The sequence below is a fragment of the Pan troglodytes genome, chromosome 6, assembly GCF_028858775.2.
Source record: "Pan troglodytes isolate AG18354 chromosome 6, NHGRI_mPanTro3-v2.0_pri, whole genome shotgun sequence".
Lineage (NCBI taxonomy): Eukaryota > Metazoa > Chordata > Mammalia > Primates > Hominidae > Pan > Pan troglodytes.
Window position 1 is genome coordinate 104923945 of NC_072404.2, and position 27489 is coordinate 104951433.

At 39.6% G+C, this 27489-nt stretch overlaps 1 protein-coding gene across 3 annotated transcripts; it reads left to right on the forward strand.

Annotated features, from left to right (window-relative positions):
- Window positions 1-1454: 1454 nt before the first annotated feature.
- On the forward strand, window positions 1455-24839 carry LOC129144594 (T-box transcription factor TBX1-like). 3 transcript variants are annotated; one of them, XR_010158907.1, is made up of 4 exons: window positions 1455-3928; window positions 9682-14016; window positions 15456-15609; window positions 17596-24839. XR_010158907.1 is itself a non-coding variant. In XM_063815460.1 (2 exons), the coding sequence occupies exon 2, from the start codon at window positions 11145-11147 to the stop codon at window positions 11679-11681; it is 537 nt and encodes a 178-aa protein (XP_063671530.1). In that variant the 5' UTR covers window positions 1455-3928; window positions 9682-11144; the 3' UTR covers window positions 11682-15448. The 3 variants fall into 3 exon arrangements, 1 of the variants encoding a protein (XP_063671530.1); XR_008549039.2 differs by having other exon boundaries at window positions 15456-24836; XM_063815460.1 differs by lacking the exons at window positions 15456-15609; window positions 17596-24839 and having other exon boundaries at window positions 9682-15448.
- The last annotated feature ends 2650 nt before the right edge of the window (window positions 24840-27489 follow it).

Genomic DNA, 27489 nt, shown 5'->3' on the forward strand with positions numbered 1-27489 from the left:
GTTATTAATGTCCTTGCTTTTGTCATAATCATTATATTGTAGAGATAGGCTCCCACCAGTGGAGTAGTATATCCTTAGAGTTAATCTGTAGCTGCAGGTGATACACTGTAGATTTCTATTCACTTTGGGAACTGTTGGGTGAGCTTGTACTGTGTCAGGACTTTGGTGACAGCTGGGAATCCACGGGGGAACAAGACAAACCAGGTCCCTGACCTTCTTGGGCTTTTTTGAGGTAGGGAGTAGGGATAGAAATTCTCCACTGAGTGGGGGATTAGTAAACATGCCAACCAATTAATTTTTGCATCTTTGTATTTTTGTAAGTAGTAAAATAGACGCAATGATCTATTTTACTATGGAAAAATTTAGTCACTTGAAAATGTATCATATACGGAGCTGATTTCCCAGCTGTTTCCATCTTCAGTGGGGGAAAGAGAAGGAGGAGATGAATTTTGTAGCAGGACATAGATTAGCAATGAGATCCCTAGCAGGGAGGGTCATTGGGTATCAGAATGAATGAGCAGAGGGTAGAATAATTTCATTCATTTATTTTTTGACATGCAAGAATTTATTCTCTTAGCTGGATGTGGTGGCACATGCCTGTAGTCCCAGCTCCTCCGGAGGCTGAGGCAGGAAAATCACTTGAGCCCATGAGTTCAAGTTTACAGTGACCTATGATCACACCACTGTATTCCAACCTGAGCAACAGAGCGAGACCTTGACTGTAAAAAAAACAAAAAACAAACCCAAAAACTTTATTCGGTATTACTACCTGTGTAGTTCTCTGATAAATGTGGGAAGAAGAAGAGGAGTGTTGTTACCAAGTCACTTTAAGATTCATTTTTAGTAGCTGAAGGTTTTGGTTTATTTGTTTTTATTTAGAAATAAGGATAAAAACTACACAGTTTTTTAAAAAAATTAGATGCTGTCTAACTGAGCCATTTGGTTCATCAGAAAGGATTTTCAAAACCTACATTTCAGTGATAAGTTGCTTCGTTCATGTTTGATCATATCTGCCATCAATGAAAAACAATGTATGCAAAAACATCCCCCAAAAGTGGTTTTTTTTGTTGTTGTTGTTGTTTGTTTCTTTCTTTGTTTTGAGACAGAGTCTTGCTCTGTTACCCAAGCTGGAGTGCCATGGCACGATCTCGGCTCATTGCAATCTCCACCTCCCAGGTTCAAGCGATTTTCCTGCCTCAGCCTCCCAAGTAGCTGGGACTACAGGTGCCTGCCACCATGCCTGGCTAATTTTTGTATTTTTAGTAGAGGCAGGGTTTCACCACATTGGCCAGGATGGTCTCGAACTCCTGACCTCAAATGATCCACCCACCTTGGCCTCCCAAAGTGCTGGGATTACAGGTGTGAGCCACCGCGCCTGGCCAGCAGTTGTTGTTAAAAAAGTGACACTAAGTCGTTTAAGTGAACTTAAATTTCTTCTTTACTAATTGGTTTTCTGTTTTCTCAGAAAGAGCTATGTCTCAATGATATTGGATAACTACTCGGCAAATATATGCTGAATCCAGTTATGGAAATAAAATAGCCACCTTGTATTTCTTAAAGACAGCCTGGATTAGTTTTCAGTGCTTACTAAGCAGAGAAAAATGGACAAAACAGCTATCATGCTGGGGTGTGTAAGGCAGCCTCAGATGTAGAAGGTAGGTACTGAGGTCCTTCTCAAGATCCAGGAGCCAAGACACACCTGCTGAGAGGTACAAAGGCAAACATTCACTCCTTGTCCTGTTCCAGATGTGGTGGAAGCTGAAAGTCAGTATTTGACTGACAAGTGGTGGGAACCAATATAGATTACGAATAATTTGATTCAGGAAGCAAGACATACAAAATGAGCTGCCCATTCTCTAAACAAGGATCCTCTCTCTACCCTGCTCTGGGTCTTGGCAGAATGACTTTCACAGACTGTATCAACTGACTCCCTGTCACCTGGCTTCCTAGAGGGTTCAGTCCATGGGAAGATCGGCAGAAGATTGGGGCCCTTCCTGGCTCCCTACCTACACTTCCACAGATAGCCCTTAATTAGTTTCTTTTCAGTCACCCCTATTGAGTGTGTTCTCCATTTCCTCTAGGGATCTGACTGATGCACACACAAAAAACACTGTGACAAGTCCGTGACAGCCTGGGCGGTGGTCGGGGTGGTAAGTGCTATTGGAGTCGAGGGCAGATAGAAGCCACTATGGACCAGGGAAGGCAGGTGGACTTGATCTGTGACCTGAAGGGGGCTGGGGTTTAGGTAACAGTTTGGGTAGCAGTAAGGCCCTGGGGTTTAGGAGGGAATTTAAAAGTGAGTATCCCTGACAAAGGGTGAGAGCTGGAGTATACACTGAGTATTCACCACTGTCAGTTAGAGTAACTTGATGCACGTAGATGAACATTTGTTGTGTGTGGGGAGCAGAGGATGAGGTTGGAAGAGCTGAGTGGGATGAAATTATGAAATGTCTCGAAGAGTGGGGAAGCACCATGGGGAATCAATGAATATTATTATCATCATAATTATACTTTTTCCAACCTTATAATTTTTATAGCAGTAACAATTATGATACAACCATGTAACATTTACAGGGTATTCATCATTTTCAGAGCACCGTCATGATGTTTAATACCAGGTAATTGCCTTTATCATTACTCTTTTCTTCCATGCCACCCCCAAATACAATTCTGATCCTTTAGATCTGAAAAAATATGTAAAACTGACACTAATTAACCCTCCCTTCTCATGTAAAACACTCCAATCATATGGAATAATTTACTCTGGAGCAACAAAGGGGATGATAGCCTTACTTTTTCTTTTTATCAAAAGCTAAAGATTTTAAAAATTGCATTAAAAAAAGGAAGAAATGTTTCTTCCAGGGCATCAGAAAATGACAGAACAGAGCAAAATTTGGAGGTCTAGGACTGCTTATACTTCTCAACATGGCAGTGTTCAAGTGCTGAATTATTCACTGAAGCACTGACGTCATTACAGTCTTTCAGGGATCCCAGGACTCCAAATACTGCTGAAGTCAGATGGACAACAAAAGGTCTCTTAGAATGATCCATCAAGGAAAACACAGGCATCAGCAAATTGTTCCTAAGCAACGTCTGGTTAATTCTATGACAAAAATACAAAGAAGCTGAAAACTGTTTACTCCAACTAGCACTGCAGTGTGGCACAAAGAAAAATATATGGACTTTGGAATTCAATGGCTTGAGTTTTAATCTTGATTGTTCCATTTAATATCTTTGTGAACTTGGGTCAGTTTCTTAACTCAAGTGTCAATTTCTTTATTTAGGTAATGGTTATTAACTACTTGACATTCCAGACTCTTTGGGGGAATTTATTTATTTTTATTTATTTTATTTTATTTTTTTGAGATGGGGTCTCACTCTGTTGCTTAGGCTGGAGTGCAGTGGCACAATCTCGGCTCACTGCAACCTCCACCTCCCAGGTTCAAGGGATTCTGTCATGTCAGCCTCCCAAGTAGCTGGGATTACAGGTGCATGCCATCACGCCCAGCTAATTTTTCTATTTTTTGATAGACAGGGGGTTTCACTATGCTGACCAGGCTGGTCTCAAACTCCTGTGATCCACCTGTCTCGGCCTCCCAAAGTGCTGGGATTACAGGCATGAGCCACTGTGCCCAGCCAGATATGACAGGGTTTCTCAGACATTTATGTGCACAGGCCAAAGATCCAGCTTTTTTTTTTCTTTTTATTGCATTTTAACTGCAAAGATTTTCCCGTGGTACAGACTCACTCTCTGAAACAAACTGTCCCAAGCTGTTTTGTTAAGGGTTCATCGCTCCTGGCAGTTTGGCCTGAAGGAGGCACTGTAGGAGAATTTTCTCCCTGCTGTGAATCACAGCTATGGAATTACAGACAGCTTTCATTTCTAAAGGCCGTCTTGAAGAAAATTAAACCAGAAAGATCAAGAAAGGTAAATAGGTATTCTATGGCACCTTTCTTTAATCTCTTGGTTACAGTTTCAAAGAATTTTGCTCTTCCCTTCATTGGAAAGAGATCTGGGTATCAGGAAATGATTTTAGAACCATAGGTTTCTGTCCTGTGGTTACATAATCTGGAAGGAAAAAAACAACATTGCAGTTAGTTTCTCTCCGTGTAGCACTGAAATAGACAATTTCATTAGTAATTCCATTCATTCAATTTCCCTTTTTTCTTTCTTCCTCACTGTTTTTCTTTCTGTCTCTTTCACATTCTCTCCATTTCTCCCTTCCCTTATTGTTTCTTGTTCTCATTCCCGGGTGTGGCTTTGTTATTGTTTTTGTTTTGCTTCTTCGTGGCTAGGATCTCAGTGTGAGCATGTACTTATGTAGAGTAAATGTTGATATATTCTTAGGGTCTGTCAACAACTGGCAAGAATAGCGTTTGTTGTCTTTCTAGCAATAGATTGCAGGTGACAGATCAGGACCAAGCTAGGATCAAAAACTACCAAAGAGACAGGAGAAAAGCCTCCAAAATGAGATATGCATGTTTCTGCCCATCCCAGGCAGTGCCAGAGAAGCCTAATCATGCCATCTGGGTCACAGGTGTCCCATGAACTTTTGCACATAGTCAGACATCTCCACCAGTATGGTCACAGAGTTGCTCCCTTCTGGAAAATCATAAAAGAATTAGTTATTGAGATAATATAGCTGAATAGGTAGCCATACAGAGTAATGCATAGAATCAGATATGCCAGAGTTGGAACTCCTCCCTGCCACTTAATATTTTCTGAGGCCCAGTTCCCACCTTTGTAACTAGGAGCAATAATTGTTTAGTACAATGTCAGGCACCTGGTTAACTTTTAATAAATTGTAATTATTATTATAGTCCCACCCTGCTTGAATTCTAGATTTCTGTAAGTGACTGACTTGTAGACCCTGCACATTCCACAAATGGTTAGACACACACATACCTAACAAAAATATGTGAGCATATGAATAGATATTCAGTGATATTCCAGTTGCAGCCCACTGAAGGAGATCTGCCCATTTGTAGACATGGGCCGCATCTAAATAAATTAATATGGGCCCTCTTTCAATGTGTAGATATTTGATTTAGTTTCCAATGATTCTTAAATATTTTTTTTCTGCGTTGGAGCAAGGTTGACTCATTGAACATATACTGTGTCTGTATCTTATTTTGATATTATGTGGTGCTTGAATTTGAGCTCTTCAGGGATGGCAAAAGTGGGGTGTGTTATTTTTTACACCTACGGCAGACAATAATAACCAACCAAAATATTCTCTCCTTTTGAGCCCAGATGCAGCCGCAGAGTTCTTCTCAGTACAGTAAGGACTGTTACTTCCAATTGCTTAGAGTTGATAGGCAAGGTGAAATACATTTGTCATCCTTGGATTTCATTCTCAATCCTCTCACAGGCTCTTGGTCTCGAATTGTGTAAATAAAAAGTTGGATGGAGTTAGAAGGCAGGGCTGCCGGCACAGGATTTCACTTTTGGTTTTCTTTGGTCAGGAGAAGCATAGAATTTTGCCATTTATTCAACAAATATTTATTGAGCTGGACTCTGTACCTGCTGTGGATTCAAAGGTGAATAATGGCAAAGTCTCGGCCTTCATTGGGAAACTGATGAGTCTGCACATTCAGATACCTGGGGTGCTTTCAAAAATACCACTCCAATTTCCCACGTCCCCTTTTAAAAGCTTTAATAGGCGAATTAGGTTAAGTACCTCACTTATACTATGTTGTAAATGCCTGTCTGCCAGTCTCTACCACCAGGCTGTAACCTCCTTAAAAGAAGGAACTGTAAACTCTTCAGTTTTTTTAAAATATTAAGGTAAAATTTACCAATAGTGAAACACACAACTTTAAAATGGATAATTGTATGAATGATTACAAGTGTATATACCCTTATAATCAACACTTTAGTCAAGGTAAACAATACATTTATTACCCCAGAATATCTTCATGTATTCTTTTGTCTCTTTCTAGTAAATTCCTATCTCCCACAGGCAACCACTGTACTGTTTCTATCACCATGGGTTAGGTTTACTTGGTTTTGAACTTCACAAAAACAGAATTATACAGCATATATTCTTATGTGCTTGGCTTCATTCTCTTAACATAATATTTTGGAGATTCATCCATATTTTGCATATATTAGTAGTTTATACTTCTTTATTGCTTAATCGTGTTCCATCCTGTGAATATACCAAAATAAATATTTATGCATTCTCCTAGCGATGAAGATTTGGGTTATTTCCAGCTTAGGGTAATAATAGATGTGAGGGTTAGTTTTGTGTGTTAACTTGGCTAGGCTATGTGTATCCAGATATTTGGTTAAACATCAGTTTAGATGTTGCTGTGGAAATATTTTTTAGAAGTAATAAACATTTAAGTTAATAGGTTTTGAGTAAAGCAGATCACTCTCCATAATATGGGGTTTGTTCTCATCCCATCGGTTGAATGCCTTACAAGAAAAAGACTGAGGTCCCCTGAGAAAGTGGGAATTCTGCCTCCAGATTGTCTTCAGATTCATGACTGAAACATTAACTCTTCCCTGGGTCTCCAGCCTGCTGGCTTCCCCTGCAGATTTCAAACTTGTTAGTTTCTATAATCATCTGAGCCAATTTCTTAACATATTTTTTATCTCTCTTTCTATGTATATATAACCTACTGGTTCTGTTTCTTTGGAGAGCCTTGACTAATACAATGGACGAATATGCTGTAAACACTCTTGCTCAAATCTTTTTTGTGGGCATGTTTCCATTTCCCTTGGGCAAATATCTAGAAGTGAAATTCAAGGTCAGCCACTTTAATTTTACAAGAAAGTACCAAACTGTTTTCCAAAGTGATATACATGTTTGCATTTCTACCAGCAATATGAGAGTTCCGGTTGCTGTCATTCTTGTCAATAGTTGGTGATGTAAGCCTTTTTAATTTTAGCCATTCTGATAGGTGAATAGTGATAAGTCTCTGTACTTTTCATTTGTATTTCTCTGAGGGCTAATGATGTTAAACAGCTTTTCACTTGCTTATTTGTTATTTGTGTATCTTCTTCGGTGAACTGTCTGTTGGAATAGTTTGTCATTTGTTCCCTTTGTATCTAAACTCCTAGCATTTAATAGTCACTCAGTGTATACTGTTTAAAGAATGAATGAATGTTATCTTGTCCATCAGTGATTATTCCAAAATGCTTACTAAACTTTTGTGTTATTATTTGTAATGCTTATAAAGTACTCAGCAATGGTACCTAACACATAGTCAACACCCCACAGTTGGTAGCTATTAGTGCCATCCCTATTTTGACTATGAGGAAATGAGGACTAGAAAAGTTATGTTACTCAATCAAGGTCTAGTTGCTAATTATCAAAATTGCTGCTGAAATCTGGACTTCTCAAATCTGTATTTCATGTTTTGAGTTTTTTGTTACCAGTAGCTTGACTAAGTATTAGATTAAGCATTAACTGTGTTGCTTCATTCATTTTTAAACTCTTATTTATAACAAACCTGACATGGAAAATATAATGATGCTAATTCCTTTACATGCTTTAATTTATTTAATTCTTACTATAACCCTATGAGGAAAATACTATTATTTTTATTTTATGGACGATTAAACTGTAGTATAGACAGATTATGCAATTGCCTAGGATCTCACAGGTAATTAAAGGTAGAGGCAGGATTCAAACTCAATCACTTGCATACCAATGCCTGTGTGTTTTGCTTTGTTTTAAAACCATTACGCTATCCTGTTTCTTACGACAAAATTAATTTTGGACATGTTGATTTTGAGGGGCTTATGGGATAGCAGGATGGGGATGTCCAGTAAATCCCTGACACTTAGGAGAGAGTTACGGGAGGATGGGGATATAGAAAGAGAGTGCACTTGATAACTACAGTGCTAGACCATATTAAGAAAGTGGTTAAAGTGCCTGAAATATTGGAAGATGGAGGAATTTCACTAGATTCCATTCCAGAAAGTTCCATAGGAGACTCCATTTTTTTTTTTTTTTTTTGAGATGGAGTCTCGCCCTGTCGCCCAGGCTGCAGTGCAGTGGTGCGATCTCCGCTCACTGCAAGCTCCGCCTCCCGGGTTCACGCCATTCTCCTGCCTCAGCCTCCCTAGTAGCTGGGACTACAGGTGCCCGCCATCACGCCCGGCTAATTTTTTTGTATTTTTAGTAGAGACGGGGTTTCACCGTGTTCGCCAGGATGGTCTCGATCTCCTGACTTCGTGATCCGCCCGCCTTGGGCTCCCAAAGTGCTGGGATTATAGGCGTGAGCCACCGCGCCCGGCCGAGACTCCATTTTTAAAATGGATTTACGTTGTTCACAAGAACAGGTCTGTAATGAGGAAATCTTACAGTCTGTTTTTAAGATACTCTAAAATATTTTGGTTGCTGTTTGTTATTAGACTCTGACAGGTGGACCTAGGTTGCCTGCCCAGAGGGTCTAGGAGCTCACAATTTCTCTAAAGACCCCTTTTCTGTTTACTGGAAACCCTAGGAGCTTCCTTAGGGGCTTGTCAGGCCAAGCTGACTAATCCTTCCTTCTGCTCAAATTTCACTTTTCTGAAAAGGGAGTTTGACCAGCAGGGAGTGAGTCACTAGCTCCAAGATGGCAGCAAGGAGCACTGGTGTTAATCTGTGTTATCTCAGTTCCCACAGGGTGAGTAATCATGCCTGGCCAAATCTCACTGGGCAAAACAGGTGCAAGTTTCCAAAGGAAGGCTTTGTGACCATAATAGGAGGTTAGCTGAAATCCAACCTGTATTTACTCCTCGCAACAGAATACTTTATGAACCATGGTTTACAGGAACATCCAGGTTCCCTAAAAATTTATCTCTTCCATGATGATGGAAACACAGCAACGTACACAGACTGGACCTGGGGACTATCTTAGCTTCTGAAGACTTGCACAGCAGGTCTAAAAGTCCAAGGCTGCCTCCTGACACTCCAGAGAGGAACTATGTGACACAGAGAGACTAAGCCAGGCCCTGCCCACAGGGTTGCACACACAAACATGTTTTCCAAGCCCTTTATACACTCAGCAGGGAACACGCCGTTCTCTCTGGGAGGTTGCCAGAAACTTATAAGAGAGTCTGATCAGTGCCAAGAATAGACAAGCAAGGCTTCTCTCCTGTCTCAGAAGGGGACACTGTGTGGTGCTGAGTTATTACCGCCCCTCTGTGCTCCTCTAGCCTTCAAAAGCAAGCCTGAAACTGTTTCCCTGCACTTCTTAATCTCTTGATCAGTCGAAAAATTATTGCTGGAGCTCGCTATACCTCTTTGGGCACCTGTAATCTTGTTGTCCAAACCCAAATGCAAATATGTTCCCTCTGCTTGCATTTGTTTTGCATCTCAGAGACTCAGGCCGTGGATCTTTGAGGTAGAACCCAAGGAAACTAGTCAACAACTTTGTCCATTTGCCCAGGAAGAGTCTGAGTTGTTGCTGTTCCTCATTAGTCCTCTGCTTTAGCTTCAGCAAGGACGGCAAAGGTTACTTGAAATTCAGCCAGTGCAGGCAATGTTGAGAAAAAACTTGACTCTTCTCTTCCATGTACAGGATGTCTTTCCAACCCCTTCCCCAAAGTTTTCTTAAATCCTTGGTGTCTTCAACTTGGCCCCAGCTCTAAAATTAAATATTTACCATGTTTTTTCCTCTATAATAATACTGGGAAGAATCAACCATGCGTTTTTAAATAAAAGTCTCGCTTTTGTCACGCAGGCTGGAGTGCAATGGTGTGATGTTGGCTCACTGCAACCTCCAACTACCAGGTTCAAGCAATTCTCCTGCCTCAGCCTCCCGAATAGCTGGGACTACAAGCGCATGCCACCATGCCAGGCTAATTTTTGAATTTTTAGTAGACACACGGTTTCGCCTTATTGGCCAGGCTGGTCTCAAACTCCTCACCTCGGGACATCCACTCGGCTTGGCCTCCCTAAATGCTGGGATTACAAGCATGAGCCACTGCGCCTGACCAGTTTTTAAATAAAGCACTTTAAATGAGTTATTCACATATCCCTTGTATTTATATAGGGTACAGCTTTTTGTTTTAAAGCTGTTTGAATAGTTCTCCAAGTTTCTGAGACTCAACTGCTTTTTTGGCTTATGAAATTGCCATTAATCAAGATGCATTCATAAGGTATCAATTCCCTGAAATGTAGGTATTTAATCCATTCCATCTATCCATGCATCTATCCATCCATCCAATACTTTTTGTTTAAAGTCCCTAAAATAACCAACCAGCCTTTATATGACTGAATTTGAGAACCTATGGCAATTAACATGATAAATGTCACACAGATCCTTATTGTTTATTAAGCAACTGAAAATAGAAAAGCTCAGGGGAAAATAATACTTGTGAATGTCAGGGATTTTGCCATGGAGAGATTTCACCAACCATATGCAACCGCAAAATATAGAATGTAAAACCCAGGCACAATAAGCTCATTCTAGGCTTAGTGTGTCCAGAATTGGTGGGTTCTTGGTCTCACTGACTTCAACAATGAAGCCGTGGACCCTCGCGGTGAGTGTTAACAGTTCTTAAAGGCGGCGTGTCCGGAGTTTGTTCGCTCTGATGTCCGGATGTGTTCGGAGTTTCTTCCTTCTGGTGGGTTCGTGGTCTCACTGGCTCAGGAGTGAAGCTGTGGACCTTCGTGGTGAGTGTTACAGCTCTTAAGGTGGCTCGTCTGGAGTTTCTTCCTCCCGGTGGGTTCGTGGTTTTGTTGGCTTCAGGAGTGAAGCTGCAGACCTTCGCGGTGAGTGTTACAGCTCATAAACGCAGTGTGGACCCAAAGAGTGAGCAGCAGCAAGATTTATTGCAAACAGCAAAAGAACAAAGCTTCCACAGTCTGGAAGGGGATGACTGGGTTGCCACTGCTTGCTCGGGCAGCCTGCTTTTATTCTCTTATCTGGCCCCACCCCATCCTGCTGATTGGTAGAGCCAAGTGGTCTGTTTTGACAGGGCGCTGATTGGTGCATTTACAATCCCTGAGCTAGACACAAAGGTTCTCCACGTCCCCACTAGATTAGCTAGATAAACAGCGTCCACACAAAGGTTCTCCAAGTCCCCACCAGAGTCAGGTACCCAGCTGGCTTCACCCAGTGGATCCTACACCGGGGCTGCAGGTGGAGCTGCCTGCCAGTCCTGCATCGTGTGCCCGCCCTCCTCAGCCCTTGGGTGGTCGATGGGACTGGGTGCCGTGGAGCAGGGGACGGCGCTTGTCGGGGAGGCTCCTGCCACACAGGAGCCCATGGAGGGGAGAGGCTCAGGCACGGCGGGCTGCCGGTCCCGAGCCCTGCCCCGCGGGGAGGCAGCTAAGGCCCAGCGAGAAATCCAGCGCAGTGCCGGTGGGCCGGCACTGCCGGGGGACCCAGTACACCCTCCGCAGCCACTGGCCCGGGTGCTAAGCCCCTCATTGCCTGGGGGGGCAGGGCTGGCCGGCCGGCCGCTCCGAGTGTGGGGCCCACCAAGCCCACGCCCACCCGGAACTCCAGCTGGCCCGCAAGCGCAGCCCCGGTTCCTGCTCCGCCTCTCCCTCCACACCTCCCCGCAAGCTGAGGGAGCCCGCTCCCACCTTGGCCAGCCCAGAAAAGGGCTCCCACAGTGCAGCAGTGGGCTGAAGGGCTCCTCAAGTGCCGCCAAAGTGGGAGCCCAGGCAGAGGAGGCCCCGAGAGTGAGCGAGGGCTGTGAGGGCTGCCAGCACGCTGTCACCTCTCATTAGGACCTGCAAATTGGTTTCACCTGTGTGTGGAATCATCCCAGGACTGGATTCCAATATGAGGAGAGAAATGGGTTATTTCACTGAAAGGTATGACTGAGTTAGACTGAAGAAACTCTTATATGACACTGTACTATGGCTTTAATCAGCATTAGTGTTAGGATAACATTTTGTTTAGAGAGATATTGATGGTAAAAAAGAAAAGGATTTGAACTCCAGTTCACCATTTCCTAAGCAAGACCTTGAGCTATTCATTCACTCTATGTAGTCATTTAATAAATATTTATTGAGCCCTATATAGGCCAAGCACTCTGTGAGGTGATGGAAATTCTCCTGCCCTCAAAAAGTAACAGTAATTATTATTTGCAATCTACCTCCCTAAGGCATAACAATGCCTATCTTTCAGAGTTATGTGTAATAGGATACTAAGTGGATTTTTTTTTGTCTCATAGTTGTCTACTTGGCTCCAAAGTTAGAGACAAATAGGTGAAAATTAGGAGACAAATAGATGATTGGTAAACACCAGTCATTAAGAGGCAAATTCATTCTGCTACTCCGCTTACCACTGTACTCACTAATCTTGAGGGGACTACTGAATTGTAAATCTTCAGCCTCAGAAAGGGTTCTGTGTCTTTTCCTTTTACTCTTTCTCAGTGCTCCTTATGCATAATCCAATGGAGTATTCCAAGGAAAATATTTTTAATGACTGGGGGTTGCCTGCAATAAGTTGAGCCTGAAATCTCATTTTTCAGTTGGATACCTACTCATGTCATGGATCTGTAGTATTCTTTTTTCTTACTCCAGCAGTAGGAAATAATATAGGGACAGAATTCAGGAGAGAGAAAATGAGTAATAGGGCAATGAGGCACACTCCCATTGTCTGGTAGAAAAAAGATGCATGAGTCTTCCGTATGTCAAGTAGATACTACAAAGGTACCAGGCTTGAACTATTGTGAAGCAAGTTCATCCTAGACTGTGACTTACTAAGAGAAGAGACCCCAGCAGCAAAAGCCTGTAAGGTGAGTTATGTAGGAAATAAGGAGACTGGAAGAGGTCTACAGGAGTCGATTTCCTATGAAAGGAGGTTGTGCAATGAAGAGACTGCCTGCTACATGGAGGACAGAGGTCACAAAACAACTGGTAAGCAAAACATTTCTGCTGACTTTTGAGAATTCTCTCTTCTTCCTCAACATAGAAAGGGCTCAGAAAAAGCAAGAGGGAGGGGAAAGAGTCAAGAGTAGCCTCCTCTCACTGCCACTGTGTCCTGGGGAGGAGATGGACATTTGAATTGGACAAGAAACTGAAGTGGATGGCACTGGATTGCCTCTTTTCCACTCTTTTCCAACCTAAAAAGGTCACAAAATTGGCATTTGCTGGAGAAGCCATGAAGTCTTGGGAAAGGGAGATTCAACAGAGCATGTTACAGCCACAATAGGAGAAAAAAACCTTCTCAGGTTTGAACCCTGCTGAGTTCACAGTTTTCAATAAATTGCTGACAAATGCAAGGTGTTCAGACAAGTAGGTAGTGCTCCACAAATGGTAGATATTATTCTAGTCACCTAGAGAGAATAAATGTTTAGAAAATGTCTACGTATGTTTTGCTATCAAAGAGCAAATAAGATATTCAATTTGTATTTTTGCTTTAGATAAAGCATAATGCCCTTATTATGCCTTCAAGTCTTCATTTCCCCCACGAAGGGATGTTTTTCTGTGTTATTTGACCATATGCCTTTTGCTGCGCTGGGCATTTGCCTTCTTTGACCTTTTCTGGACATTCCCACTTTACCCGCCAGGGATTGAGGAAATTACAAAGGTCATCTAATCATCTAGTCTCGTTTCCAATTTGGTTAAGATAAAATATTATTTAATTACTAGAAAAATACTTTGTTATTAAAATCAAAGTGTCTTGTGCTGGTTTGCAAACAAAGTAATTTCTACACGCTTATAACACAAAGAGGAGACCAGATGTGGTGAAGTAGAAGAGAGAGGACACTGGCTTTGGAGCCAGGAGACCCAGAGCGGCTCCCAGTAATGTGATATTTTATGTGTTTTCCAACCCCATGCAGCATCCATTGCCTCACCTGTAAAATAGGGGTTTTGACAAGAACCACATCGAGTTATTGTGAAGAGTAAATAGACGATTATAGAAAACATGTCACACAGTGCTAGGCACATAGATGAAGCTTAAGGAATAGCTGTTGTCCCGTTTCCAAGGTTGCAGAGTCAGAAGACACCCCTAAGAAGACATAAAGTACTGTTGTTCAGAAGGAAGGCATTGGGAAAGTCAAAAGGACACCAGAAATAGTGAACTCAACATTCATTTGCACATTTGACCAAGGTTGGTGATCATTTACGCAGCAGTATTGAGATGATCCATAGAAAGTCATGATAACACTATTGGAGCAAAGTCACAATATTTGTATTTTCATATGTATCTCATGATGTATATAAATACTCATTTTAACACCCATTGTTTAAAAACTGTTCAGAATTCAGAAAAATTAAAAAATCATTTAAACTAAATATTACATTATTGACTGTAACTTAAATTTCAAAATGTAAACATTAACCATCTATTATAATTTGAATTAGCAGGATAAAAAGCAATACAAAAGTATATAAAATAAAGTAAACATTGCACAAAATGAAGAAAATGAATCCTGAAAATTGAAAATGAATTAAATTGGATTTTCTGGCAAATATGGTCTTAAGAACAACGTGTATCAATGGTGTTATCTTTGATGGTGAGCCTCATTTTGGGGCATATTCTTCTAGCCACTAGAAACACTTTCCATAATTTAAAATAGACAGAAAAATAGTGACGAGACAAAAAGCAACTAAGTCCAAATATCTTCCTCTGGAACTTTTATTTACAAATGATTCCATCTTTTTGTGAGAGTATAAAGATGATCTTTTAGAAATTTTTATTTTTATTGTATTAAAGACTACGATGTCTTTATTGACAGCTGTAGTTTTTGTTATTAAGGCCCAGAAGTCAGCTTACTGGATGCCTGGTTCTTAGCTTTTGCTGTGAAATAGCCTTTTTTTTGAAACAAAACAAATCCATCAGACAGGCAAGAGCTTCTACCACCAAACACTGACTGTTTTAGCTATCAATCTCACCCCATTGGAGGCAGCCTTATATTGAGAGTAAGACAGACTCCTTTTTCCTTATAATTGTCTTTTAAGGAGGTCCTATTTCATTAAATATTCAGGGAAAATTGTTTTTTTTTTTTGTTTGTTTGTTTTTAAAAAACCTTCTTTCAGGAAGTAGAACTAGGGTGAATTTAATCTGGGAAAATTTGGGCTACTGTCCCAGTCATCTTCGCTTTCTAGCTCAGAGGCCTTGAGAGATCATAAGGTCTCTCTTTTAATGGTGGGTTTAACTCTCTGGTAATTCTCAAAGCATAAATAATTCATGTCTCAGGTTTTAAAAATGTTAAAATAATGATATCACACTAACAAAATATTGGCGTTTGGGTACATAAGAGTCTGTAGTATGATCTACTAGAGTTCTAGAATGTTGAAAATTGATGGTGCAATTATTAATTAAAATTATCTTGCTCAGAAGGTTTTCCTCCATTAAACTACACTTTTTAGAGTAAGCTCACTTTGGTTTAAGGCACCTGTTCATAGGATGTCCTTAAATATATGAATATTGCCCTGGGAGTTACCCTTTTAGTCATTAATAACTGGGCATAAATCACTTATTAGCCAGTCAATCAAGAACAGGACCCAGAACAAGTGTTTTTCTTTCTTTCTTTCTTTTTTTCTTAGGCTGGAGCAGTGGAAAGAGAACTATGCACAAGGATGAGGAGAATAATTGTGACTGTGGGACAGGGCCCCAGGAGAGAGGTATAGCAGACTGGCCTTGAAAAGCCTGCAGCTGCTTCAGGAAGGCAAAGCATGCTTGGAAAAAATGCTGACTGAAGTAAGGCAGAACCTGGAGGGTGGGTGGATACTCCATAACTGTATTCAAATTGGGCACTCTCTTGTTGTAAAGCCTTTGCATAAGTGCAACTGAGAAAATATATGGTAAAAAAAAAAAGTCTATGTTCTGACCAGCTCGAGGATGGGGGAAAATCATGCATAATATGTGCAAACTATGTGAAGAAAAGTACAAGTTAATATGATCACAAAAATATTCAGAAAAACACAGAGTGAAGGAGGTAAGACGAGAGGTAATGAAATAATTAGTGAAGTATGGGTTCCTGTGCAAGGGAATATCTTGAGACAGATTTTTGAAGAGAAGTTAGATGTGGGCTGATGAAGAGGAACTGTCACTCCACATTGAGGGAGTGGTCTCTGCAAAGGTGGTAGCTTAGCTTGGGTTCCTAAGAAAAGAGTCTGAGGTTAATCTTATGAGCACATGCTTTATTGTAGAGTACAAGTCCAGAGAAGCAAGTGTGACAAAAAAGGAAGGATAGGAAACAAAAAGTCATGTTATTGAGCTCTGGTTATAGGAAATTTAAATGGTTACTCAGTTACACTGAACATCTCCAGAGAGATTCATGAATTCACGGCACCTTAGAAAAATTCTTTGGTGGAAAGAAGGGCGAACAATCTATCTACTGGCTTCTTTCCATCTCCTGTTTCTCATGCCTACTTGACCTAACAAAGTGTTAACTTGCACATCTTCCCTCCAGACAGCTGCTGGGTTAGTAACTAACTCCAACTTAGTTACTGGAGCTGCTGCTGTTTCTGCTGTGATAAGAGGTATGGAGGCCATGTCAAAGCCTGGCTTTTTCTCCCCAGGATTTGCAGGGAAGGCTGCAAAAACCAGGGTGAGAGATGCTGAGTCTTCTGAGTTTTATGACCATTGGAATGGCATGAGTCAATCAACCATTGCTGAGCTCCTCTGATCAGGACTCTGGGCAAGCAACAGTCTGGGGCTGAGGGTAGATGAGGCCCAGGAGGATCTGAGGAAATGTCCAAGATAGGTCTGGAAGAGTGAGGAAAATGGATGATGAAAACTTAGCATGTCTAGAAGGAGTGAGGTCTCAACAAATGTGTAACTTAGTGTATGTAGTATTGGAGTGATGTTCTAGGAATGGCCAAAAGCTAGGATTCCATAGGCTGATTTGAATGAATTTGAGATGTGTGCCCATTTTGTTGTGCTTATTATGGCTGATCCTGTAGTTTTAGCAATTCAGTGATCATCTCAACTTTCTTCCTAAACAGCTGAGCCTGGAAAGCTAAAACTAACACTTTTCAGACTTCAATGAAATTAGTGTTCTGAATATGATTCAGGTTCTACCAAAGAGATGTATTCATGAGAACTGAATTTAGAACTGAAGGAAGTGGGGAGAGAAGCATGAGCTGTGATGGTAGTAGCTGCTGGGTAAGTGGCCAGCAGCCACTATGGTACTTCCTATCATGGCAGAGTCAACTGGTCTCAGAGGTGCCCAGTTGTGTCTTGTGGCTTTGGACATTTCTCCTGGATGCTCAACCTAGAGACTGTTTATCTCTCAAGTGATTTGTAAACCTTTTAATGCTCTGTGAAAAAAAATTTTAATCCCTTTTGCCTAAACCAGCTAGAGTGGATTCTATTCTGAGGAAATGACCATATTTTAAAGGTTTGTTGGAGAAGTCTGGGTGGGGGGTGGAGAGAAAGAAATATAAAAATAGAGATAGAAATAGCTAAATGGAGGGTAGAGATATTAATTCTGGCTCTTAGATGGTGGGCAACTCACTATCCACAATTATTAAATCTGATTGTTCCTCTCAGCACACATTCATATAGATACCATGTATGAAGAATACAGGAGAACCCTGAAGGTATCCAAATGAAATTGACTTCCCAGTCATCATTAAACATTTAGAGAACTTCAACAAAACATGCTCCATGTTAAGGACTTTAGCACCTAAAAATAAGGAAAGATGCAGCTTTTGATTTTAAACATTTATTGTTTTCAAGGGAAAGCCTTCTGTATCCCTGCACACTTTAAGCAGGTAAATGTTAGATTGCTGCATCAGCTCATGGACTCTGCATAACTTCTGATGTCCTTCTGGTAAACCTTGATCCCTTATTGCATCATGTGACCTCCTCTCCCCCAGCTCTAGCTCTGCCTAGCAGGTAAGTAAAAGGTTATTTTCAAGAAGCTGCAGTTAGATAAGTAAATAACAACTTGTACCTAATTTCATATTTTATCTGAAGGTGTGCGGAAGGTAATAGACCCAGAAACATTAAATAACTGGTTTACATCTAAATGGTTTTTGACTAAAACCTTAAAGCTAGACCTGTCAAAGGGCTCAACAGAATAAAAAGTGTTTCCCTTTGAAGAATTCTGTGTCCTTAGAAGGCATTTAGGTTATGGTAGAAACGGGTTTTCTTTCAATAACTTTAAGAGGAAAAATTACTTAAGACTGGTAACTTAAGACTGACACTAGGTGAAAGAAGCAAAGGTGACATTTGAAGTAATCAATTATCAGAGGCTTTTTAATAACATTCCAGTGACCAGTCTTGATGTCTTGATATTTCTCACCAAAAGCAAGGATAGTTATTTGCGGAAATCTCAACCCAAAGCAAACTTATATTGGCTATGCTGAAATAATTTAAAAGATATGAACTGTTTTCTACATCCGTACTATTTTAAGTGTCATCAGCAACATTCATATTACCCAGGAAACTGTTAGAAATTCAGTCTTAGGCCCCACCCTAGACTTACTGAATCAATATCTGCATTTTGACATTGCCAGGTCATTTTTAAGCACATTAGAGTTTCTAATGTCCTGTTCTAGATGCTGTAAAATTATTCATAAGGTCACTTGTTGAAATGATTGCATTCAGCACTTAAATATGTTATGGACAATGTCCATTAAGGATCAGCAAATACTTATTTGTGTCCATATTAGTGATATTATTATATGAGTTTTTAATTTATGTTATATGGGTTATTAATTTAGTCAATGTTTCTTGTTCTAAGAAAGGGCTCTGATTTTAAACCATTTTATCCAATGGTTTTCTTGAGCTTCCCAAAGTGGTAAACAGTCTCTGTTTTCTTCTTATATGTTCTTGTAGCTAATTGTTTTAATCATCTTTTTGTTGTTACTTCAGCCTCAGTGATGGGTTACTATTTAAGGATTCTCTAAAAGCCTTCTAATATACCCTCAATGTGGTTCTGGCAGACTCTGTCTACCTGACAGCCATTTCCACATTCTCCTTTGTTTACAGAGCCACAGTTTGGTTGTGTTGTAGTGTTTTTATTCCTAGTCTAAGAAAATCATGATGATCTTATGTTCCTTTGCCATATACTTAATTTTTCATTTTTGTTTATAGCTGAGGGTGATCACATGACTGAGATCTGACCAAAATGGGGTTTAAGTAGAGGCTTATGAGAAAGTCTTTGTTCCATAATAAAACAGACAGGGATGAAAAAGATAGCTTATTGGCTCCTGTGATCCCTTCTTTCAGCCTACACACAGACAGGATGCTTGGTGCTATGACAGCCATCTTGAAGCCATGAAATCATAAAAACAAGGACAAAAAGTCAACTTACTGAGAATGGTAGAGAGGAAGAATAGAAAGACCCTATTCCTAGTGATAGCGTTAAGTCACTACTTATGTCCTGAACTCTGTATCCAGAGTTTAGATTCTGTAAAAACAAAGCAAAAAAGAAAACAGAAACAACCCTATCTATTTATGTTATTATTAATTTACTTTGTTATTTGCTGCTGAAAGCGTTCCTAACTGGTATAAATAAGAAGGACTAAAGAACTTACCCTCGTCAGAGATTTACTCTGTAAGTGAGCATGGTTGTTGAATATGTGACCATTCTAAGTAGTGAGGCAACACAGAGTGGAAGAATATCTGGATTTTGTTATTGGCTCCTGTACTTCTCAGCTGTGTACAAAGCAAACCTTGCTTTACAGGAACTTTGGCTCTCTATTTACAAGGTCAGTGTCAACTCCTAGTGCCTTTTTTTTATTTTTCTGGCAAAAGGGAAATGGGCTAAGTTCTAGGAATTTTCCTTTATGTGAGTATATGAGGTTTTCTAAAACTTTCTAGGGAGTCAAATGTTTTCCTTGCTATTAGTTGCTTCTGATAAATTAGGTTTAATCACAGTATATTCCTAGTAGTAGGTTTTTGATTTTTGAAATGGTGATTTTTCTTTCTCTTTTGGGGATGAAAAAGAAAAATGAAAGCTTAATGATATTTTCTTTCAAAGCAACCGTCTTCTTTTTCAAGATAAACAAAATATTATGCTAAATTGAAACCAATTTTATGAAATTATGTTTTAAAAAAGGATTTCAAAAAGCCACATCTAAGTCTTTTGAGGAAAATGGAAACATTATAAGAAAAATAACAAAGTAATATTTGTAGCATTTTAGGTCTAGTAGACTTAGGTAAAATTTAATGCACGCTTTTCAAACTGGTTGGCTTTAATAGTCCACAGATATCCTGGCTGAATCCACCAAGGTTTTTAACAATTTGAATTTGTTACCAATAGTTCCTTTTTTCTCATCTCACCTTACACTGTCTCCATGTCCTGATGTGCTTCAACTCAGAAGCACTGGAACTCTCTTGATACCAAAGTTGTGTTATGGTGTGTGATAAGGTTGATGATGGTGGGTGTTATGGGTTGAATTGCATCCCCCAAAAAAGATATTGAAGTCCTACCCTCCAGGACCTGTGATTGTCACCTTATTTGGAAATAAGGTCTTTATAGATGATCAAGTTAAGATGAGGTCATTGGGGTGGGCCTTAATCTAATATGACTGGGTTCATATAAGATAGAATAGAAACGGAAGGAAGAGAAGATGGTGTGAATACACAGGGAGAGCACCGTCGACAAGTGAAGGAACTCCTGAGGCTCCTGATGCTACGAGAGAGAGACATGGAAGACATTCTCCCTCACAGCCCCCAGAAAGAATCAACTTCTCTCATACTTTAATTTTGGACTCCAAACTCTCAGAACAATACAGTTCTGTTGTTTAAGCCACCCAATTTGTGCTTTCTTACAGCAGTCCCTGGAAAGTAATACAGTGGAGGAGGACCCCCATGATTACATTCTGAGAGAGGAGTTCCTAAGCATTGCAGCATGAAAAGCAGTGCTTAAAAGCTTAAGCAATATTTTTCAAAATATTGACCTATCTCAGTAGGAACTGAGATAGGAAACAAATCTGAATGACAGAATACATTTCAAACTTTCAAAATTGTGTCTTCCTCTTACTGTGGGTCCTTACCCCTGAACGAAGTTCATCACACCTGGCTTCACGTTGCAGGGTATATTTTTTTGATGCCTGCCTTATCTGACTTCCAGTCATGCCCTGGAATTTGAGTGTCTCTCAAATGTAAAAATCAAAAAGTGTATTGTAAAAATGTCTGTACTATGCAAAGTAATATACAGATTCAATGCAATTTCTATCAAGATTCCAATGACATTTTTCACAGAAATAGAAAAAAATCTAAAATTTATATGAAAACATCAAAGACATCAAATAGCCAAAACAATCTTGAACAAAAAGAACAAAGCTGGAAGCATTACACTATTTGATTTCAAAATGTACTGCGAAGCTATAGCAATCAAAACAACATGGTACTGGCACAAAAACAGAAATATGGACCAATGAAATTGAACAGAGAGCCCAGAAATAAATTCACCCATTTACAGTTAACTGATCTTCAACAAAAGTGCCAAGATCATACAACTGGGAAAGGACAGTCTCTTCAATAAATGGTGCTGGAAAAACTTGATATCCACATGCAGAAGAATGAAATTGGACCCTTATTTCATCCCATATACAAAAATCAACATAAAATGGATTAAAGACTTAAATGTAAGACCAGAAACTGTAAAACTATTAGAAGAAAACCTAGAGACATTGACACTGGTCTTGGCAAAGATTTTTTGGATATGACCCCAAAAGCACAGGCAGCAAAAGCAAAACTAGACAAATGGAATTACATCAAACCAAAAAAATAGCTTCACAGCAAAAGAAGCAATCAACAGAGTGAAGAGAAAACCTATGCAATGGGAGAAAATATATGTAAATCATACGTGAAATAAGGAACTAATATCCAAAATATATAAGAAATTCAAACATCCGAACAGCAAAAAAAAAAAAAAAAAAAGGAAAATTTAAAAATGAGCAAAAGATCTGAACAGACATTTCTGCAAACAGAATGTATGAAAGGCCAACAGGTATATGAAGAGATGCTCAACATCACTAATCATTGGAGAAATGCAAATTAAAACCACAATTAGATATCTATCATCTCACCTCTCTAAGATAAGCATTTGCAAAAATGTGGAGAAAAGAGGACCCTTGCACGCAGTTGGTGGAAATGTACATTAGTATAGCCTCATGGAAAATAGTATGGAGGTTGCTCAAAAAATTAAAAATAGGACTACCATATGATCCAGCAATCTCACTTCTGAATATGTATCCAAAGGAAATGAAATCAGTATGGTAAAAAGATATCTGCATTCCCATATTCATTGCAACATTACTTGCAATAGCCAAGATAGGGAATCAACTGATGAATGAATAAAGAAAATGTGGTATACATAATATAATGGAATACCATTTTGCCTTAAAAAGGAGGAAATCGGGTCATCTGCAACAAGCTAAGTGAAAAAAACCAGGCACAGAAGGACAAATACTGTATGATCTCACTTACATGTGGAATTTTAAAAAGTTTAACTCATAGAAGCAAAGGGTAGAATAGTGGTTGCCAGGGACTGGGGCTAGGGGTGGGAGCAGGGAATGGGGAGTTATGGTCAAAGACTACAAAGTTTCAAATAGACAGGAGGAATAAGATCTGGTGAACTATAGTACAGCATGTGACTATAGTTAATAATATTGTAGACTTGAAAGTTGCTAAGAGAGTAGATTTAAATGTTCTCATCACCAAAAATGATAAATATATGCAGAAGTGACAGATATATTAATTTAATTGTTCCACTGTGTATACATATATCAAAACATCATGTTATACACCATACATATATACAATTTTTCACTTTGCCAATTAGAAATAAAAATTATTCATATAAAATAAAAATAAAAAAATAAAATTCAAATTCATAACCCAAATTTCCCTAGACCTCTGCTTCCTCTGCATATAACATGTTTGAGTCTCGCCTAAACTCAAATTGGACCTCCACAGTCTTAGCAAAACTCTTCTAGAAAGTGCAATAATATTTCTTAATAATCTGTCCCAGGTTATCACTTTCCATAAGAATATCCTTTTTTGAGTTCTCCTTGAAACCATAGTTCAAAACAAATGTGTTTGTTCTTGCATTATTTTTGGTAGAGAGAAGAACTATGTGATAAGATAAACCTTAAGATAAATCCATGTCTATTGGGGATAAAAGTTTTAAGTTATTCTGCTCTTCACAAAATAACCCTAGTTCCTCTAATCTTAAAGGTTTTAGCTTTCAACTTTTAGTTATTTGAATTTTGGGGGAAAGATCTCACATCAATTTCTCCATGTTAAGATTTAAATCACCAAACTGGAAGTTAAGTTTTTTTTCTTTTTTGACAGAGTCTAGCTCTGTCGCCCAGGCTGGAGTGCAGTGGTGCGATCTGGGCTCACTGCCAGCTCCGCCTCCGGGGTTCACGCCATTCTCCTGCCTCAGCCTCCCCAGTAGCTGGGAGTACAGGCGCCCACCACCACGTCCGGCTAATTTTTTGTATTTTTAGTAGAGACGGGGTTTCACCGTGTTAGCCAGGATGGTCTCGATCTCCCGACCTCATAATCCGCCCGCCTCGGCTTCCCAAAGTGCTGGGATTACAGGCGTGAGCCACTGCGCCGTGCCTGGAAATGAATTTTTTACACACCAAGTGAAAATAAGTGGTATACATTTTCACAGGTAATTTTCCCACAATAAAATTTCTACATAGAAGTTCAAGTCCTTGTGCCTGAGCTCCTTAGATTAAAAAGCATAGCAGTTATTTAACACTCTTTTAAAAAAGAAAGTATGAAGACATGGTGAAACTATTTTGCTTATCACATTGACATTCCTTTGAGAAGAAAGAAAGAAAATGACATGTGGTTGGGAATTCTTCATTTTAGCTCTATAGAGATTTTTAAAAATGTTTTGACTTTCAAAGGCGCTTTTATAGAGCTATAAAATTGCCTGTCTCCTCTCCAGGCTATGCTGTACACAAATGCAGTTCTAATTTTTATCGAATGCTACTTTGATCATTCAGCTGCTTGGTCAAAATCAATAATGACTTATGGTGTTTCAGATCATGTCTATACTTTTCAAGACCCTTAATAATCTGCCTCCATCCTACCTATCCTACATTCTATTTCACATTTCCCTATAATAATCTTTGTTATTACCTTACTGCCTTTCTCTGTCCCTGTCAACTGCAACACGTATGGGTTTGTATATAAAACATGCACACACACACACACATACACACACACACACATTTCATGCATATTCTGGCCTTGGGACTTTTACTTATGCGTTTTTCCTTTTCTGATGTCTACGTATGTATATTTTTTCTCTTAGCAACATCTGAACTTCTTTAAAAGTCACCACAAATTCTACTTTCTTCCAAGAAGCTCCCCGATGACCGTAACCTACATTATCCATCCACTTTTTTTTTTTTTTTTTTGGTAGGGTCTTGCTCTGTTTCCCAGGCTAGAGTGCAGTGGTGTGATCACAGCTCACTGCAGCCTTGGCCTCCTGGGCTCAAGCAATCCTCCCACCTCAGCCTCCCAAGTAGCTGGAACCACAGGCTCATGCCACCATGCCCAGCTAATTTTTATTTATTTATTTTTTTCATTTATGTTGTAGAGATAAGATCTTGCTGTGTTGCCCAGGCTGGTCTCAAAACTCCTGGCTCAAATGATCCTCCCACTTCGGCCTCCCAAAGTGCTGGGATTAAAGGCATGAGCCACCACTCCTAGGCCACTTTCTTATTCCTGTTACTTATTTAGGGTGACACTGTCCAAGACTTGCCTAAATACCACTTTATAGTGTTTCTTTTTTAATGAACATATAAACTGTGTTGTGATTTTTTGTTTGTTTGTTTGTTTTTATTATTATCATTATACTTTAAGTTTTAGGGTACATGTGCACAATGTGCAGGTTAGTTACATATGTATACATGTGCCATGCTGGTGTGCTGCACCCATTAACTCGTCATTTAGCATTAGGTATATCTCCTAATGCTATCCCTCCCCCCTCCCCCCACCCCACAACAGGCCCCAGAGTGTGATGTTCCCCTTCCTGTGTCCATGTATTCTCATTGTTCAATTCCCATCTATGAGTGAGAACATGCGGTGTTTGGTTTTTTGTCCTTGCGATAGTTTACTGAGAATGATGATTTCCAGTTTCATCCATGTCCCTAAAAGGACATGAACTCATCATTTTTTATGGCTGCATAGTATTCCATGGTGTATATGTGCCACATTTTCTTAATCCAGTCTATTATTGTTGGACATTTGGGTTGGTTCTAAGTCTTTGCTATTGTGAATAGTGCCGCAATAAACATACGTGTGCATGTGTCTTTATAACAGCATGATTTATAGTCCTTTGGATATATACCCAGTAATGGGATGGCTGGGTCAAATGGTATTTCTAGTTCTAGATCCCTGAGGAATCGCCACACTGACTTCCACAATGGTTGAACTAGTTTCCAGTCCCATCAACAGTGTAAAAGTGTTCCTATTTCTCCACATCCTCTCCAGCACCTGTTGTTTCCTGACTTTTTAATGATTGCCATTCTAACTGGTGTGAGATGGTATCTCATTGTGGTTTTGATTTGCATTTCTCTGATAGCCAGTGATGATGAGCATTTTTTCATGTGTCTTTTGGCTGCATAAATGTCTTCTTTTGAGAAGTGTCTGTTCATATCCTTTGCCCAATTTTTGATGGGGTTGTTTGTTTTTTTCTTGTAAATTTGTTTGAGTTCATTGTAGATTCTGGATATTAGCCCTTTGTCAGATGAGTACGTTGCAAAAATTTTCTCCCAATTCTGTAGGTTGCCTGTTCACTCTGATGGTAGTTTCTTTTGCTGTGCAGAAGCTCTTTAGTTTAATGAGATCCCATTTGTCAATTTTGGCTTTTGTTGCCATTGCTTTTGGTGTTTTAGACATGAAGTTCTTGCCCATGCCTATGTCCTGAATGGTAATGCCTAGGTCTTCTTCTAGGGTTTTTATGGTTTTAGGTCTAACATTTAAGTCTTTAATCCATCTTGAATTAATTTTTGTATAAGGTGTAAGGAAGGGATCCAGTTTCAGCTTTCTACATATGGCTAGCCAGTTTTCCCAGCACCATTTATTAAATAGGGAATCATTTTCCCATTTCTTGTTTTTCTCAGGTTTGTCAAAGATCAGATATTGTAGATACGCGGTGTTATTTCTGAGGCCTCTGTTCTGTTCCATTGATCTATATCTCTGTTTTGGTACCAGTACCATGCTGTTTTGCAAGACTAATAAAGAAAAAAAGAGAGAAGAATCAAATAGATGCAATAAAAATGATAAAAGGGATATCACCACTGATCCCACAGAAATACAAACTACCATCAGAGAATACTACAAACACCTCTATGCAAATAAACTAGAAAATCTAGAAGAAATGGATAAATTCCTCGACACATACACCCTCCCAAGACTAAACCAGGAAGAACTTGAATCTCTGAATAGACCAATAACAGGATCTGAAATTGTGGCAATAATCAATAGTTTACCAACCAAAAAGAGTCCAGGACCAGATGGATTCACAGCCGAATTCTACCAGAGATGCAAGGAGGAACTGGTACCATTCCTCTGAAACTATTCCAATCAATAGAAAAAGAGGGAATCCTCCCTAACTCATTTTATGAGGCCAGCATCATCCTGATACCAAAGCCGGGCAGAGACACAACCAAAAAAGAGAACTTTAGACCAATATCCCTGATGAACATTGATGCAAAAATCCTCAATAAAATACTGGCAAACCGAATCCAGCAGCACATCAAAAAGCTTATCCACCATGATCGAGTGGGCTTCATCCCTGGGATGTAAGGCTGGTTCAATATATGCAAATCAATAAATGTAATCCAGCATATAAACAGAACTGAAGATAAAAACCACATGATTATCTCAATAGATGCAGAAAAGGCCTTTGACAAAATTCAACAACGCTTCATGCTAAAAACTCTCAATAAATTAGATATTGATGGGACGTATCTCAAAATAATAAGAGCTATCTATGACAAACCCACAGCCAATATCATACTGAATGGGCAAAAACTGGAAACATTCCCTTTGAAAACTGGCACAAGACAGGGAGGCCCTCTCTCACCACTCCTATTCAACATAGTGTTGGAAGTTCTGGCCAGGGCAATTAGGCAGGAGAAGGAAATAAAGGGTATTCAATGAGGAAAAGAGGAAGTCAAATTGTCCCTGTTTGCAGATGACATGATTGTATATCCAGAAAACCCCATTGTCTCAGCCCAAAATCTCCTTAAGCTGATAAGCAACTTCAGCAAAGTCTCAGGATACAAAATCAATGTACAAAAATCACAAGCATTATTATACACCTATAACAGACAAACAGAGAGCCAAATCATGAGTGAACTCCCATTCACAATTGCTTCAAAGAGAATAAAATACTTAGGAATCCAACTTACAAGGGATGTGAAGGACCTCTTCAAGGAGAACTACAAACAACTGCTCAATGAAATAAAAGAGTATACAAACAAATGGAAGAACATTCAATGCTCATGGGTAGGAAGAATCAATATCGTGAAAATAGCCATACTGCCCATGGTAATTTGTAGATTCAATGCCATCCCCATCAAGCTACCAATGACTTTCTTCACAGAATTGGAAAAAACTACTTTAAAGTTCATATGGAACCAA